General features: G+C 42.8%; 1 protein-coding gene across 10 annotated transcripts in view; it reads right to left on the reverse strand.

The window, feature by feature from the left end:
* Positions 1–2,439: 2,439 nt before the first annotated feature.
* AAK1 (AP2 associated kinase 1) overlaps positions 2,440–18,956 on the reverse strand; it is an 80,997-nt gene continuing 64,480 nt past the window's right edge. For 4 of the 10 annotated variants that reach the window (XM_068920664.1, XM_068920663.1, XM_068920662.1 and 1 more), the window contains one exon: positions 2,440–6,241. In XM_068920664.1, the coding sequence (XP_068776765.1) occupies positions 5,097–6,241 (1,145 nt within the window). In that variant the 3' untranslated portion in view covers positions 2,440–5,096. Of the gene's footprint in view, positions 6,242–7,479; positions 8,321–14,541; positions 14,783–16,351; positions 16,457–18,956 lie in introns of those variants that run through there. The other 6 variants (XM_068920671.1, XM_068920670.1, XM_068920669.1 and 3 more) reach the window with 3 other exon arrangements.

Here is an 18,956-nt window from a genome sequence, read left to right on the forward strand (position 1 = left end):
TTGGACTCGATGGGTAGCGATTCCCCACCAGCTGCATCCACTGGTGCTTTCCCAATCCGAGTGCCTCACCCAGAACAAGCAGACACTGAAAATAACAACCACCAACAACAAAAAAAGCCAACCCTCCCTACGCTTGCATACAATTATTTATCCCTTTGTGGAGGAGGGATGGGGGTCTGAAAGAGGAAACCAGTGGGTCACTGGTTATGCCTCCAACTGCCCGGGGTGCGGTCCAGGTGTGTAGGACGATTTTACCCTACATAGGATGGGAACAACAGGCCACAGCTTATTGTCAGAAACACGAAACAGCTGCTCAGGTTTCAGGAATGTGTGTCAGAACTGGAGCAAGATTACAGTGCTGAGATACCTACTGGAAAAACGCTTCGGAGTCTTTTGGTGTACTAAAAGGCCTCGATTTAACACCATGAAAAAACATAACAAAACAAAAATTCAACCCCAACACAACCATCTTTGGTGGAAGCTGAGTTAAAGTAACCAATTACCGCTTTGGAGTGATTGAGAGTTCAGCGATTACACAGATCTCAGTCTTGCTTGCTTGATTAAATCTAACCCAAGGCATGCTTCAGGCACTGCATGTCAAGGTTGCTTACACGGGTTTGTTGCTACAAGCTTAATATCTCCTAGGTGCTCCGTGCATGCCGGGGATTACAGATTGAGCGTGCGCTGGCTTCAAGAAACTAAGATTGTAAACTTAACACTTTGCACATATGTCTATAGTACTGAGCTGGCTGGAAGGGAGATGACATACAGCTGAAGTCTTGAAAATACTGCATCAGAAAGTGCAGGTTAACACGACAGCAGCTGGTGCTGTTACGGGCGCCGAAAAAACATAGCAGCACTGAAGCACAGAGAGCCAAGACACTTGTTTCTTGGTTTTTTTGGGGTTTTTTTTTTTTTTTTGCATGCAGAAACGCCGAGTAATCACTTCGAAGGGATAGGTTTTGAACTGCATTCGAGGTAAAGTCAGCAACGACTACAAAACAGAGCCAATCCCTTTCCCAGTGCAAGCTGCAGATTGTCACAGGACCGACTGCTAAGCGTCTGCTCAGCAGCGAGAAGCGGTAACTGCGATCTCCGGCTGGGCCCGTCTCGGAGGAATCCGGGCTGGAAGCTCCCAGGAGACCGCAGGGCAGTTAACAGCAGTCAGCACAGCTTTTAAAAGATGAGCGCGGTGGCTTTGTTCAGAAAACTGACTTTAAAACGCCGAGTTTAGGCTACACTGGTGTTACTTAACTAACATTACTGGTTGGGTGGCAAACAGAACAATAAGCATCATTCTTCCAAGTGCACTGAAAGCGGTAAACTTCATAATTTACAGGAATGCAATTTCTGCTTATAATTCATCACACTAGAGTTACAGTACTGGCAGTGCAGGATTAGGAGCAATACAAGTTGGAAATTAGAATGGATCAGTTTAACAGGCATCACAATTCAATTTTCTGACCATAACCAAAGATGCATTATTTCATAGGTCACGTGTAAAGATTCAAACAAGCTTCCTTCCTCCCAATATATTTAAAACCATTTAAACAATAGATGTATGCTGGCAGGATCATTAGCTTCTTTGATTAGCTTGTTCTTTGTGTAAAGTGCTTTAAGAACATAAGCTGCCAAAACACTAGCTGGAAACGCGGTCTAACCAAACCTGAATCAATGACTTGCTGTAAACATCTAGCTGCATGTCTGCATATCCTCCCCTTCTCCCTTGGCTGGCAGTTTCACGAAGCTCCCATCTCCACCTCGCCGACACAAGCAGTAAGAGAGAGGCAAGGAGTGCGAAGGGGAACCGCCTCATGCTTCCTTAACTATGTTTTTTTGCTAAAGGAGACATTCCAAGTAGCGGACACGAAACATAATCGCGGCATTTGAAGAAGTTTCACAGAATTATCCAAAAGCAATTTTTCAAGTAAAAATGAAAGGAAGAAGAGCCTGAATCCAGTCACCAGAGATAATACCTCAAACAGTCATCTTATTTTACACGCTGTACCTGCTTATTCCAGCAAAGCATCTCCTGACTGCACAGATTCACCCCTGTGCTGTCAAGGTCTGACCTGCCTTACATCACCTCTCCAAGCGCACTTAACAGCTTCGGGCCAAATGTAGTCTCCTGCCGGTATGCATGGCCAGGCCACCGGCTGCACGTTGAAATGAATCTGGGCCCTCAAGCTCACTCTCCTTTGTATCCCTCAAATTTCACAGTTTGGTGTCACAGTCGTTCTCAGCATCTCTCATTAAGCCAATCCAGCAGCAACCTATTTGGTCAGTTACTTTCGGGTAAGTATTTAAAAAGAAAACTCAATGACAACAAAACATACAATAAGCAACAGCCTCAGCTTAGCTGGAGAAGCTCCTCAAGAGAAGCCCAGAAATATCTTTACAGTACTTCTATTTCCTAGGGTTGGTGATAGAAGAGCACGGGGGGGTGGGGGGGGGAACCCACACCTCTAAACCACCAATGTGCACCAATATTAACTCCAACTCAAAACGTAGCAGACCAGCTCCATGCAATGGGACCTGCTCTGGACTCAGCAAGTCATCATTTGCCAGCAATTGAACTGCGCGAGCCAACTTAGCCTCCTTGCTTTCAAATGTTGTCCCTCCCTACCCTCACGGCTTTTAAGATGGTTTAAGTCCAAGTTCTCTCTCACTTCCAGGTAATCGCAGAGTTGAGCATGCCCATCAGCCAGCATTTGGTTCATCTCTTACAGTTGGAGATATTTTGCAAGGCAAACTGAGTTTGGGGACTGGAAAAGAAATACAGAGCAGTAGATAAGTCCTATTTCAACAGGCTGCGCTAGTCATCTCCTGGCAGTCAGGATTTTTCCATCCATCCTCCCCTTATGCTGCTCAGCTTAAAAGTCAGCAGTGAGTCAGCCACAGACTGGATTCCCCTTCGTGTGCAACGTTGCGCTTTGTTTGAGCCCACTTCACGGGTACCTGTAATAAGCCCGCCGAGTTCCTTTAACACCTATTACTTGAACGCTGGACTAGTCAAAACCATAGATGTAGGAGTTTTTTCCACGAGACTAAACTGCATTCTATTTTCAGCTGCAGAAGCCTCCACTGGTACAAAACCAGTGAATTAAGATGTGTGCTCTCTGACCTCTCCTTCTCTTAGCGTGACAGTTCTCTCTCAGTGCTTTCTCCCTGAGCACGAGCCCATCAGAAAGAGGGCATAGCGTAAACCTGTTCTATATACAGCTGGTACTGATCTCTGCAGCCTGCCCGTTGCTCCAAAAATTCCCCTGCAAAAGGCCAAAAAGCTCAAAGTCTCTGGGACTTTGCTCCAAGGGCATAACGTGTCCTTGGTCTTCACTGCAAGGCTCCAGCTTGCATAATAACAATCAAATTCACTGCAGAAACAGCCACAGCAAGGCTTTTAAGAGACTTGGCGAGAAACTACTGGAGTCAACAGGAGTTTTTCCATAAATGTCAAGCCCTTAAAAATAAAACCATCACAAAGATTTTCCTGGGAGGCATTCTGCAGCACCGACATCTGTTAGGAGAAAGGACTACTACACTGCAAAGGATCACCAATGATTGCGAGCCCACCGAGTCCCTGTAACCGGGTATTTTGAAAGTCAACCCACACTTACATATTGCACTTGCTGGCCAGAAATAGCAGTTCCAAGACACCTTATGCTATTAGGGGTTTTGAAAAAGGCAGAGGGGAGGTTTCACTCTCTTGTCTCTATCTTACATTACTGAAAAGGGAGAGGAGCTAACCCCGCTTTGCCTCAGCCCAGCTACCAGCACGTGACAAACATCTGCAGTAAACCTTCGGGACTATATTTCCTCCAAACACAATCTTGGGACTCACCACATCAGTGACAGAAGTGATAATAAGCAGCTGTCTTTAGGAGTATGGTAGGAAGTACAGTATTTCTAGAGTAAAGCAAACGTTACCAAAAGGAGTGCAAGTAGATTTTGTTTAGTCATCTTAATGGACAGGAAAACAAAAGGCAGATTCTATAAATATAGAGTCAAGTTCTCTGCTAGTATAAATCAGTGTAACGGGATTGCAGCCAATGCTGAACTACACCAAATGAGGTATGTAGGATCAGGACATCTATCAAGTTGTTTCCACAATGAACTTTTCCATAGGGTGTATTTTAATACTGTAACAAAGCATAGTGCTCTCCTTCACACCACCATCGGCAAACTTCAGGGTCCTACACTTTGGCATAAACCAGACAGGAAATACACGTGTAAAAGTCAAAAGTTCTTCCTGATCTTTTGATTTGCCAAATAACAACAACAGTAACAGTTTAAATGCATGCATCTGAGACATTCTGCAAGACAAGCAATTGAAGGCACTGCGAGTCCTTCCACCAACTCCTCTGGGCTCCCAAACAGGCCCACGGGTGGAAACACTTCCACAGGTTACATGGCACGGCGAGTGAAGAGACTCTGCATGCATGAGGCCAATGCTCTGCTCACATCAGCAGTGCATGAACTTCGTACTAGGTGTTGATTGCATGGCTTTCACTCAGTGTGCGTATAACCTACGAACGTGCACATAATTCATGACGGAACTACTCTCAAGCTACAGCTGCCAGGTTTACCATCATCACCAGCAACAGGAATATTCTACCTTGATCTCTTCCAGAAGTTCCCATTGGTAAGAAAGAAGTCATACAACCCCTTCACCTGTGAAATAGTTTCCTTTCCAGAGCACTAGCCAGTCCTGCTTGACTTGCTCTGTAACCAATAAACATTGTAATTCATCTTAGAATGCATTTCCCCAGCCAGAGCCAGAAAGTATGGAACACTACTGGTTTGGAAAAGCATCTAAAAATAAGGGGTTGGGGGGGGGGGGGGAAGAGGGAGTGACAGTGAAAGGAGAGAGGTAAGAAGCAACTGAAAAGGATATGAAGATCCTGAGAGCCAGGCATTCAGACTAGCTAACATAATTTAAAATGGTTCAACTATGTATCACTGCAAATAGAATTCTGACAAAAAGAAAAAAAAATTATATATATATATATATTGCTATGTTGTTCAACTCAACTAAGAGGTTCAAGGTCTTGTGAGAGATGGTTCTGGCAGAAGCACACCTCCCAGCTCACAGCAGATTAAGGCTTTTGCTTTCCTGATTTGGAAGGAAAGGGTGCTGAAGCAAAAGGATCCCCACTAGGCAGCTCTGTAGTCCTGGAAGACAGAGAAGCAATAGAGACAGATCCTGCTATAGCCTGTCTGTTTGTCTGAGAGACCACTTTGTAAGCAGCTATAGGTTTGACTTCGAGACCCTGCCCATCTTCTGGACTGTAGTGACGGGAATATTTTGACAAGGACTGTGGACGGAAAGGCTTGTTAACCATTGAGCCCAGGATGGCTTCCTGGGGGAGTGCATGTCCTCCTTGGTTTCTCTCACTGGGCATGCCACCGCGCTCCTTCAGCACGCATGTAGGAGGGATGCTTTCCTGGGTCTCCATTGCTCTTACGGAAGAAGGTGGAAGATTAATTGGCTGAATAAACCCCATGGAAGGATACTGAGATCTAGCCAAGGCAGTGGACCCATGCATTGCTGCATCCAGGCTTTGGAACATGGGATTAATCACATGTTGGACATCACCTGTTTGACTTACGAAAACAGGCGATGCAAACAGTTCCTTAGGAACACTATGAGAAGTCAACTCTTCCATGCTTTTTCTTTTAGTGAAAGGTGCTCTCAGAAATACATCTGCCTCTTCTGGATGTCTGAGAGCCATGTTGCCCTTGGAGATGAAAGGAGCTTTGGTAAAGACATCCACCTCATCAAGCACTTTTCTCGAGCTTCGGAAAGGAGCCGTGGCAAAAACATCCGGTTCATCGAAAACCTCACCCGTGTGCGGCTGGAAGGCAGGGAACAGCGTCTCCCCTATTCTACTCTGGGAAGACTGGGAGTGGGAATCTTCTTTGGAAGCCTCATGTCTTTCCTTCGGCACAGACTGCAACTTGCAGGTTTCCTCCTCCTCTTCTGAATCCATCAGTAAAGGCCTGGACCCACTACAATCCAAAATATCTCCTTCGTGATCTGTCCCCTCTCCTTCGCTACTATGGAAGGAGCTGTTGCTTGAAGGACCATCTCTTGCTAAGTAGTCCAAGTCTGAGTTGTGCTGAGTTTTCACCTCTAGTGTCTCAGACTGACCCTTATACGAAGGGAGTCCATCACTGCCAGAGGGTCCTTTACAAACCTCAAGAGCTACAACTGGATATAGGGCTGGATCTCTCCGCAGACCTACAAAAGCAAGAAGAGCAACGTTATACAACGGGCTACATATCCTTAGTCATTTAAAAAAAAAAAAAAAAAAAAAAAAGGAAGATACTTATTACACAAGGCACGTCATGATGTTCAGATTTAAACCACCATCACGCATGGAAAATGGGAAGGAGAGGGAGAGCAAACGAGAAAATAAAAATGCCAGGGAAGTTATTTACTACACACAAATTAAAACACAGTTTAGCACTGCCTCACAGTTCAGGGACACCACAAGTACAAGTTTTTAGAAAGAGATGGAAGATGCAAGACACACGAATGGTCACACTCAGCCTTCTCTCAACACCATTCCACAAGTTTTTTTGTGCCACCCACAACACAACCATCAGAGAGATTCTTAATTCTTAACATTGTTGCCTGGAGTAAAAGCTCCAATAAAAAGACTGCTTCTGTCGTTTCATTCAGCATTGTTGCCTATCGACTCAGGAGCACCCTATAAGCAGACTTACTGCTTGGCATAGCCTCTGTTTTTGTGAGCCATCTCACCGAAGTGGAATTATGCTGCACATGCGTGCATCTAAAACACATAGGGAAGCCTAGCAATCATTCAAACAACATATACATTTTTCAGAAAGAAAAAGCGTTAGTCTATAGTTTTTAATGAAATTGTCAACTACAGCAGCGTTGTTTTAAGCCACTGCAAGACAAAGCGCTCTTAAACAATCCGGACAATGATTTCAAGTGAAAGACCTAACATAACTACACCCAACTGGCTTGCTTTTGTGTTAGTATAACACACCAGTGCAGGGAGAGGCTTGCTATTCTGCTGTTCTCCAGTTACAAGAGCCCAAGAGGTTTTTTGTTAGTTTTTTGCCTTATGACTCACACAGACAGAACAGAAGATATCTTACCTTCAAAGAACTATTAGCAGGTTAGAAGTATGTCATTGGACTCATGTTAGCAAGAGGACAGGAAAAAGGCACGTGAAACTAGGCAATATGAATTGCAAGAAGAAAGGGAGTAAGGTTCTTTGGCAGCTGGTATCCACTGAACGACGGGACAAGCAACGCACTAACCAACCAACCTTGCCGTGACAAAACGGCATCATCATCACATCCAAACTCTACCCAAGTTAAAAAGCTCAAATTTATATACCCGTTGCCAGCCTCAAGGCATTGTTTCTTAATCAAGTCTGTTGATGTATAAGATTTAACCCATTCTCAGTCACTTTTCATAATTAAAGACACAGTACTCATTCATTAGGCATCAAAATTGTCATTTATTGGGAAACTATTCACTTAGATACATTACACTGCTAAATAAAGACAGTGTAGATATGTGAACATTTTGTAAGTTACTCTACAAAAATACTATCTATCTTTCCTGAAGCCTATGTCGTCCGCAATGGTTTAACCTTAGATGCTCATCTCGGATTACAGGAACAAGAAATTTGTCACTGTTTTCTTCCAGGAGGTTGGTTATATTTTTACCAGATATTATTGTGAGGTTTTAAGAATACAGGCTGAAGCAGAGCAAGACCAGTTGCCATATCACAAAAATGCCTTTGAATTATCCAGTCCTCATTGAAATATAGTGTACAGGAAAACAAGAAATGGAAAAAGGCATTTATGACAGTCAACATTATGCCAATGCAAACCAATGACCCGCCCACTTGTCACAAGAATAGCATTCAAAGCACAAGTTATTTGATCATTTAAAAAAAAAAAAAAAAACACACACAAAACAAAAAGAGTTATTTGCATTAGTTGGTGTCTATATTTATGTAAATGATGACATTTAGGACAGAGAATAAGAGAAAGCCCCAACTGGTTTAGGACAGTAGCAACATAGAACTTGGAGGCTGTGTATGATGGGCAGAATGGTTTATTTTCAAAAATGACTTTCTCCAGTGCTTTCTTATTCTCTCTATCTGTCATAAGCAAGAAGGGCCCTGAATGCATGGAAGCAATCTCCTCCCCTGCAGAGGCCATTACTCTGGAAAAAATGAAGTGATGCTTAGGCAGAATCTCATTCTGGCCTCCCGCTAGGAGCTGGTTTCACTCAAAGCCACTAGGCAATACAGCAAGAACAGGAGGGCACCTGAGAAGTTGAAAACAACAAAAAAAGGCAACAGCAAGGTTAAAACAGAAATGCTAAGATGCAGTGGGTTACCTGAGGAGTCTGGGGATTTGCTAATGGGAGAGAAGCACCATCTATACTCCCACGTTATTAGTCTCCAGTATTCAAGGAAGACCTGGCTTTCAGACACCATCATATAGTAACTGATCTCAGGCACAGCTTTCCTTTTCAGGTAGATGATGTTGGGTTCCCCCCATTTGTTTCACCAAGGGGGAGCAAAAAGCAAAGGGATACTTCCAGGAAGAGCTCTGGCAGCACTGCTACTGCTAGGGAGACAACATTATCCGATGTCTGGGTGCGTGTCTGACTAGAAAGTGGCTTAGTCCAACACATCTCCTCTTACAGATAACAATCATATGTTTAAAAAAAAATCTGACCTATGCTCAAACACTGAAAAGTCCAAAAAACAAAACAAAACTTGGTTTAAAGGCTGGGTTAGAGTTAACGAGACAAAGTCAGTGGATTCCCACAAGCAGCCACAGCTACAGGCTTTGCAGCCGAACACTTTGGAGGCCCATGCAACCAAACTATTAGAAGGACAGATAGCTTAAGTGAGCCAAGGCTGATAGACAGTTCAGCACGTCTGAGATCAGAGACCAATGAGACTGATGCACTCGAGGGACCGTTTCACATTAAAGGAATGGCAGTTTTATTTGGTGTTACAGTAGAAAAGAGAAAGGGTCACTCCATGAATCATTAAGAGCATAAAGGACAAATCTTGTGAAACTAAAACAGCACTGATTTGTTTGAAGCCCTGTCCATTCTGTTATGACTCTGCTCCCATTCACACCAAAGGCACACTATGCAAGAGGCCTGAAAAGGTGCACGCAGATGGTTTGCTTTTATGAACACAAAAAGCACCCACAAACCCTTGTGCAAAACGGGATGCTTCTTCTGTAGAGGCAGTATTTCCTAACATCTTCCTATGCCAAGGTGGACACTGCCAACGGGTAGCTGCCTCTTTTGTCCCCTCTTCCTCCACACTCCCGAGATCTACGCGTTACTTCACTGGGAAGCATCCCTCATTTGCTCAATCTATGCTCAGGTTTTAAAGCATGCACGCTAGTAATGGCTGCAAACTTCACTCCTTAGAATATTTACAAACGTTTGAGTTTATAGATTAGGTTGTATCCCTGTACAACATTCATACGGAAATTTTTATTCAAGGGTCAGACACACATACTAAAAAAAATGATTCCTTAACTATACTCAGGCTCCCCTTCCGCAGCGAGAAGTTTAAAAATAAATCATTCAGTACACTAGGAGTACCCCTGCTTAAACATTCACAATAGACAAGAGATTGTTCGTGTGGCTTATGAGAGGTGTAGACAGCAGAACAGTTCCTGCTTTGAGACCAGTGCTGTTTGTAAAGCAACACAAAACGGGTGTGTTAAATGTATATAGCAACCTAAAGAGAAGACATCTTTTTCCTTTGAGTTAGAGCATTGACACACACCAAGTTCCTGTCTTTTACGAAAAAGACTGCACAGAAGTCGCAAGGTACTGAGATGACTGCCAAGAAAGCCAGAGAACATTTACTGTCCCTTTTACAGGGGGCTCCAAGGAGGCAGATCGGGCACCAAGAGGTGGATCATTTCTGGATCAGAGCCCAAAACAAGACCCTCAAAGGAGACAGAGGCGTTCCAGAGTCTACAGCTGCTTTTCCACCAGAAAACACTCCTGATTTCACTCGGCCAAAGCCAGGAAGGTCACAACATATGGTAACAGGTAGCTGAGAATCAGCATAATTACTAGTATGCAAGGTAACTAGTTTGGCATTAACAAAGGGTCAGAAGACTTCTTGTTCCTTCATTCAAGGACAGTGAAATTTTCCCCCGTATTCTGGTCCCTAGGAGCAATGTCATTAAATAACCGTACAGAACTACCCCACATAGTGCTTTTACTTTGTAAATGTTGAAGCAGAACATGAAAGGTCAGTGCCATTATTATTTCTTCACTGGACAATTCAGGCAGCAAAACAATGTGGTTTTGCCTAAAGTCACTCCACAGCAGAGTGGCAGGTCCAGGAACAGATCTAGGCTCCTTCAGTTCCACAAGCTGACTAAGCCACATGACCCCAAACAGTACGGAATTTAGTGATCTATTTTTGGCACACTTCTACAGTCATTTACACCATGCAAAGTGAGACAAAGCAGGTGTTAAACACTAACTGCGCACACTAAATGCCAGCTATTTAACATCAAGACTGACCTATTGGAGACAAAGCGCATCTTTCGCCCTCATTCTCACTGTGCAGAAGCCAAGCGTTAACGCAAAATACAGTCTTTGACTGCTTAAGAAAAACACAGGGTAAGTTAACGAGGGGTTACATTCCCTCGCCTGTGGAGGCCAGGAGCACGAGTCTTAAACGTCACTCCTGTCCTTCAGACAACCCCAGAAGCCACCCAACCAACCCACCCTTTCTCCCGAGGAGCAGTGAGCAGATTCGACACTGTGCATGGATACTGTGCTGCTTTCCATAGGCTTGGCCGTATCCAAAGTGCAACTGCTTTTGGTTACAGAAGTCTAGGACATGGATGGAGAGGGAGTATTTAAAAAAAAAAAAAAAGCCTTTTTTTTCTAATCCCCATTTGCTGCTGGACTGAAATAGTTTAAACATGCAGTGCCCACACCTGAGTGAAAAAGTCACTGGAGCTAATCTCAACTGAGTATTTATAACCAAGTTAACCAAGAAGCCTCATTTCCCAGCGCATTCCCTCATGTTACATTCACACTTTCCACACATCCACATTAGCTACAACAGTAAGTTATTATACACAGACATGCATATGCACATCCATCACACTACGGGCTTGCTCATGCTTTCTGTAGTCAGAGGCCTGCATGGCCCACATTTTGTGTTTGCTGGGGTACAACCTGCTAAACTGTCTTCTGTCTGAAACGCATCTGAGCTTTTATTTCAGGAATGCAGGGTGTCTTTTGTGGTCTTGGAAAGTCACTTGAGGCAAAATCCTATGAGGTGCCAGGCTCAAGAACATACTGGGGATAGCATCGCTTGAGTGTTGGTTTTTTTGTTTTTTGTTTTGTTTTTGTTTCTTTTTTAAAAAGTGGGAACACAGCCACTGTCAGGCTTTACAAGTAGTCCCCTCAAAAAATAGATAATTTTATTCCTTGAAGAGATTCTCTTGAGTTGTCACTTGCATGCAGCAAATGTGCTGTTAGAGGATGCGGGTTTGCCATAAAGTCACCCCTGCAAAGATTCTTCCACCCATCTTGCACAGACTTTTCCAAGAAGCCCAAATTTGGAAGTTGCACTGTGACTACAGTATCAGGGAAGTCCTTACAATCCTACAAGGTCACAAAGAAGCCAGTGAAGACTTAGTCAGCCAGTATTAAGGCAGCCATACCTTCTGGTTTTGGGACAGATGTTCCAGAGACAGTGGACGCTTTCAGCTACAATGCCAATTTGCTGATCTCCAAGTTGCGGGTATTGCACTTTTCCTAATCCAGTTGAAAAAACGGAGATTGTCAAAAGGTAGGGGGGCAGTTAGAAACCCAAGTCCACTGACAATCAGCAAGAACTGACATTTATCTTCCACTTGTCACTTAAGTCCTCACCACCCCAAAAGCAGCGTTCATCTTGCATCCAAAGCACAGCCTTGACGTGAAAGGGAAATCACTCTCCCCGCACAGTGGTTGCATTAGAAGGTAACCTATTAGGAGGATCCACCGCAGCAACTAACGCCAAAAACAGCACGACAAGCTCAAGCCTGTTTGCGTATAAAGGCTCCTCTGTCATCCTGACATGACTAAACAGCACATATGAGCAGAGAGGAGAGTCGCTCCACTGCGATTTTGCTGACTGCACGTTAGTATTATGTTACTTAGTAACACCTAACCTACAACCCTTAAGAGGGGACACGAAACAACTCCCAGGATTTCCAACACGCTTGCAAACATAGCTATAGGAGATGACCGTTCTTATGCATTACTGTAATGCTGCATACCAAACCTCTTCCACGTGCACGTAGGATGAAAATTCAGCTTGTTCCTTCACAGCAGCAGCTTTCCCACACCTCCTTAACTTTTGGGCAGCATGGCAACGCTAAACTAATGCCTGCAGGACAACCACATTTTTGGATAGCTTAAAATGAATCCCACGTATCTGCCCGTTTCCCATCTCTTGCATTTTCCATTCATTTCACAAATAAGAGGGAAGTCTTTTCTGATGAACCAGGTCTAAAAATAAACATTTCTAAAGATGCAAGCTTCCGTTGTATCATATTTCCCACCCAAATCCAGGAATACCTACTTGAAAAAGCAATAAAAGGGACATTCACACCTGCTCATTTAATAGCATTATTAACAACCCAGTGCATTTATATTTTTTTCCAGAACCCTTGAACAAGTGCTATTAGATTTAAAATCTTAAACATTCTTTAAAAGTACTTTAATTCACAGAATTCTTTGTTCTAATATACAGTAGATGGTTACTTTTGTAAATCCATTCTCTTTTCATATATTCTCAGTATCTGACTATACAATAACTTTCTATCTATAGCTTCACGTTATCCAGTCCAGCTTGCCTGTGCTTTAGGAATATAAAACAAAAAAAAAAATAAAGTTCTATCCACAATTGTACTAAGGTCATTTCCATAGTTCTCATGTAAAGCTTCTCTTGGAAAGTGCAGTATACACATGTAATGATACAACACATTTAAGCAATACTTTTATTATTAAGTGTAGGTTTTAAAAGAAGAGTAATGGAGAGCAGACATGATTGATGGTAGTTCTATTTACAGAATTTGTTAAACTAAGTCTCAGGGTGGGGAGAGACTGGAGATAGGAAAGGAGCAGTCACGAACTTGGATTTCTTTCCTTCTTAGCAAGAGGTCAGTACATACATATTTCAGTCGTTCATACTTTCGCACATGGGAAACTGCACTTTTACTAATACAGCTACATACACATACACAAGGTTAGCGGTAAGCTATTAATTATTCCACTACAGAGGAAGAGTCCTTCTGTTCAGAAAGAGCTTTCAAATACATGATAGAAATTCCGGACTTCATAAGCCAATGAAAACAAGTTTAGCATATCCAGCTAGTTGACAAACTAAGCATGTAAAGGGAAAAGAAAAGGTAAAACCCATCAAGTTGTAGCAGCACTTACTTCAAACCATCTGAACCAAGTGCATGCTTGTTCCACAAAGACTGAAGAGTGGAATAAAGTCTACAGTAATCTTTGTCTACTGAAAAAAAGGTTCCATACTTAACCGTTTTGCACTATATGCAGTTACAAGAGAAAACAGGGAACCCAGAACAGATACCAGATGCTTGACTAAAACCAGGATTAAAAAGGAGACAAACAACTGCAGGACAATTTGTTTCATACACAATTTACAGTAGGTTTGAGGGGATTTTCTTCCAGTCAAACACAGAAATCACAGAAAATACATCTGTTGCTGCCACAATGCCCTTTTCAGCCAAAAAAAGAAAAAATCCAACCAAAAGCTCATCACAGCCATACTCACATATATTTGGTTCAAAATTTTTTTCTATTTCACTTAGGGTCATTTTTGCAGCTTTAACAATCTGTTTTTTCTTTTTCTTTTTTTTTTTTTTCCTCCTCCTCTCTTCTTCAAGGAAGCGCAGTTCATTCACAAGCAGAATTGTTAAACAGCAAACCATTAGTTGGGGGCAGTCCGGAAAACTCTCTTCATACGCACCATCACCAGAGGTACTACGCAAGACTAGTTCAGGGAAATTCAGTGCTTTTTCCTCCCCTGAAGCATATACTGGCAATTTAGAAATAGCAGCTCTCCTAACCTCTATTCTACAAGAGAGGATGCCCCTCTCTATTTCACCTGTCTCCTTCCTCCTGCCCATTCATCAGAAAAAACAGGAACAAAACAAAAACCAAACCCAAAAACACAAATGCAAAGATTGAAACACAGTTGTTCACACACTAGTCTAAGGAGAAAGGAGTCTGTTTTACGCAGGGATCATACATCAGCTACAACTATCTAATTCATTTACAGTTAGGCTTTCCATGGTGCTATGTGTACATCTCAGCAGGGTGGCTAATGACGGTGCTCCCTTTAGACATAGGCTAGCAAAGACAGGTGCAGAAGGAACCACAGCAGGTTTACCAGCTTTAGAGAGGACTACCTGGAGAACTGAGACAGAATCTTTTCCTGGGGCACAGGAAGACAGGGAGAAAGTGGGTGACTGTCTCCTCTTGGCAGATTTATTTTTCTTTTAATTAAGGAAAAAACCAAAAGAACCACAACTGAAGGTAACTCCTCTGGAAATGAAAACGGAGGATTAGGTACGTTACAGAAACTGCGTCTGCTACTGTGTCACTGCTACAGGTCTATGAGCTGATCCACCAGCAGTAAAGACCTGGCTATGTTGGGAAGACTGGACTCAGAGCTTCCACTGTTGTTTCTAGAATGCCCACCTGAAAGTGTGAGAGATAGGAATTCAGTATTGAACAGGACACGCACACACGACAGTTTCAGATGTTCAAGAGCAAGCAAAGAAAGACAAGAGTGAAAATAAAACGGAAAACTTGCTCAAGATCTTCTGTTTACTTGCATCACGATAGCAACAACATTCCCCTGCTTGCTCTTCCACCCTCTCCCTCCCCTCCCAACTTAGCTCCCTGGAGTTGTATGGAAAAACCATGACAGCCACTTCTGTGGCAACAAAGTCTCCACAGACCATTTCCTTTGACTAGAATTTACATCTCAGTTACAGAATTCTATCCTTCCCACAGCATCTACAAGAACTCCCACAACCTATAGAGAAGACTTCGGAATTTTGCAGCTCGAAAATTAGTCGCTGTTTCAAGAATGTCTTTGAACTTCCAGCCACTCCAGGGCGAGTTCAGCTAGCCTATGGCTTTCTACAACGGGTGCTTTGCTAGTGAAGGAAGAGGCTGTCCTTTATTTAAGGTAGCCTCTGTTGGCCCAACTTTGGTAGAAGTCTTCTCTGCAGGAGCAGAGTCCCTAACGTCTGAGAATCTTTTCCAGTAAGTATTAGTCTTTGAAAGCTAGTTTTGGACAGTGAGCAGGTGGTACAGCACACATTGTGCTACAAAAGAAAATGGGAGTTAGGGAAGTCAAGAGTGCTACCATCAAAATAAACACAACCAAAAAAAGGGAGCCCTGGAGCGTGCTTTTAGGCCTATGCTAACGTACCAAAACCTGTAATCAAAATCCTTCAGCAGCTTGACTGCAGAAAGGAGACATCTGACTGGTCAGACTGCAACATGCTGCTTAATTCTGTCCATATAAGAGCTACAAATTCAGCACTATCATTTGTTTCAAGGAAACAGTGCTGCTTTTTAGACTCAGCCATGCATGAGGCTGAAATGGTTTGGAAAGCTCATGTTAATATGATCTAGGTGACAAGAATGCTGTAAGAGGACAGACTTCCCAGTCTCTGTCCTAAGGACTCTGAACCTTCAAAGCTGTCCAAAGGAAATGGGTACCTATTTATCAAGCTTCTCACACTTAGTTCTCACAAGCGTCTTCGAAAAATATCAGAAAGGAAAAAACTCGCTTTCAGCAGGAGTTTCAGGGTTAGAAATGATTGTCACCTCCCTTTCTTGCACCTTGTGTAAAGCTCGCTTGAAAAAAAAAAAAAAAAAGTCAAAGGACCTCCTTCCACTGACTTGAACAGCAAACAAGGATCTCTGAGAACAAAGTTCTCCAGTGCAGTTTCGCCAGTTACTTGCATATGCCGTTTGGCAAACTGGTAAAAATTACTTCACGGGATGCAAAGATGTTTGCATGTCTATTGCATCTTTTTGGATAAGCTATTTTCCCCATAAATAAAGAATCTAGAGTAATTTAAGGGCCAGTATAAATCAGAGAAAAACTAATACTAACACATGCCAGTGGTAATATCTTACAGTTTACAACTTGCACTGTTTCACATGTGCTGTAGCACCACTGCCCCCGAACTAGTTCATGTTCATGACTTCTTTTTTGCTTTGGCTTTTTCACCCCAAATCCAGGCTTACCTTGTGAATTTTTGGATATCAACACTGGAATTGGGTCAAACTCATCTTCTGTCACTTTTTCAGAGCCCTCAGGAGCATCAAAGCCTGATATCAGGTTAGTATCTTCTGCAGCATAAAGGAGAAACGGAGGTAAAGAAGCAAAGATAGCAGAGAAAGCAGGTTAGAATTGCCAAAAAGTGTTAGGATGTTTTTATGTTTTAGAAGACAGGGTTTAGAAGCAGGAGTTTAATTTAAAAGGTGAAACAAAGCTGGTAAGCCTAAGAAGGTAAGAGGTAAAAGAACCTATTAAATACAAAAGTGGAAGGGGAAAAAAAACCAAACAAACCACAAAGCAAACTGAAAAGTGAGCCTTCTTGAGAACCAAAATAAAATTGGCCCAATCCAAAGGCTTAACAATTGGCCTAATTCAAAGTTGTGGTAAAACCCCGAGGCTTAAGTTCCCAAGGACTGAAAGTATTCTTTGTCATCGTTCAGTGGCTCTCAGACATTAGTACAACTTGAGGGAGCACTCTTGCTCTTCAGTTACCAACTCTCATATAAAGGGAGAGGAGGAGGGCAGGCAAAACAGAGGGAAGAAATTCCAGTTATCTGTGTGAGACAAAGACCTTTCTTGTTTTATCCTGGTGGGCAAAAAACTCAAAGTGCAATATAAAGTTAGTTTTCCAAAGGCATTTAAATGCCTAAAGAGGTAACTACGTACTTAAGAGATTTTAAAAGCCCCCAGAGCAGTTCTGGCACATAGCTCCCTTGGTTTCAAATGATGTCAGCCAGGGTAAGACACTTGGTGGGAGGCACTTTCAGTTATATCCATGCTAGATCTGACATTTATCTAGCTCATTAGGCAATTACACTCCTTTGGGGACTTTTCACACTCCGTGCATCGCTATTTGTTACTTCAGACACCTAAATACCATCCAGAATCTAATCCTCAATTATTATATGAAGTATTTCTGGGAGCCTAGCAAGGACCTGTATAAGCCTATATTTTCCAAGGAACAGGAACGCTCCTGTTCAATTCGGATCGTGAATAAGAGCTCTTTACCTAAAGCTGACAAACACACTACTAGGTTTTAGGTGAGCTGATGCAAGAAGCAGTTTGTGGAAACGTACTGTCCTCTGGAGGATCCGATTAAGAAAAAACAAGTTCTGTAGAAGACTAGGCCGTAAAATGACAAGAACACACAAAGAATTTGTGTCTTAACAGAAAGCCTCATGTTTGTCACCGCTCTGTCTCTGGAGTTATTTACGGCTCTTCTCAGCCTAGCTGGGATTCGAAAATTTCCAATGGAGCTTATTTCCATTTCGTTCCATTTATACATACAACTGTTGATACATCTAGAGTTTGCTGTATAAGCAGCTATTCAAGGAGCACTGCTCAACTGTAAGTCTACAGTTAAGGAGAAGAAAAGGCTGGTGAGAAACAAAATGCATTTCTATTTGGACTTTGGGAGATAGATTTCTCTTCACAAAAGCATTTGCGTTGGTCTTAGTAATTACACATCACCGTAAGTGAAAAAAACTCGCTTCTCACATACGTATAGTTCAGCAAATGCAAATTAAAGAATCCCAAAACCTGCGCAAGAATTCAGGGCCCACAAAACACTACACAGCCTCATTGGGCACACAGAAAAGGACACTCTGGCTTGGTTAGAGTATCAATTCACGTCCAAACATTGCTGTCGTTTCAAATCCTCCTGGTCCCACTGATAGCTTGCAGCTTCGCATTTCCACAGGCTGAATATACCATGGACAGCAGCATCGGCACCTTACGTGTGCTGCATCACCCATGCTAGGATTGGGATAAGCATCAAAAGCAATAAATAAAAGACAAATAATACAGGTAATGACCACACCCAGAGCTCTAACAGCAGGATTTGAAAAACCACAAGTGAGCTTTGGAAGGGTTTAATATCTCGCACCTCTATCTCTCCTGCTAATAAAAGTCTCACTTCTCCCTGTCAAATCTGACCCTACTGAACCCAAGTGGAACAACAGCAAGGCAGCCTGGGAGAAGTCATGCAGAAGTCTGTTAATTCATTTTCTCATTAAGTCACACCAACAACGTTTTGGCCGACTTTCTACTTTGCTATGTTCCAGACATGGCGTAATAACTGCTCAACATACATTTCAAGTCATTTATTCAAAATAAAGTGGCATGGACATGTAGTATAGCAAAGAACAATTAGAAGAACTGCTTGTTTAAACCCAAAAGCTCTATGAAAAAATCACAACCTCATTTTAAAACACCATCAAGTGTAAAAATTGATTGCAGGCTGTTTTTACAGCGATTCCTCTGAGGACAGATCATTTTCTGTTGCTATAGGGACACTTACCACATGAGCTAAGCAGAGCCCATTGTCAATGGGCACCCGGCGGTTAGTATTCATACTTTGGGCCTGTCTTTATTGCCTTGAAAATGGAACAGAAGCCCTGGTCCCCCCCCCACCCCCCACCCAGGTGGATGTGTACTACCCAATATTCACTACAAACTTGGCTTACATGGGCATTGTACCCAAGGAACACAGGCACTGCTCACAACTACTGTGGCCCGCAACAAGAATTTGCCAGAACAGAGCAGGAAAAGTTCACCATACCAGCGGCACTG

The sequence above is a fragment of the Struthio camelus genome, chromosome 27, assembly GCF_040807025.1.
Source record: "Struthio camelus isolate bStrCam1 chromosome 27, bStrCam1.hap1, whole genome shotgun sequence".
Classification (NCBI taxonomy): Eukaryota; Metazoa; Chordata; class Aves; order Struthioniformes; family Struthionidae; genus Struthio; species Struthio camelus.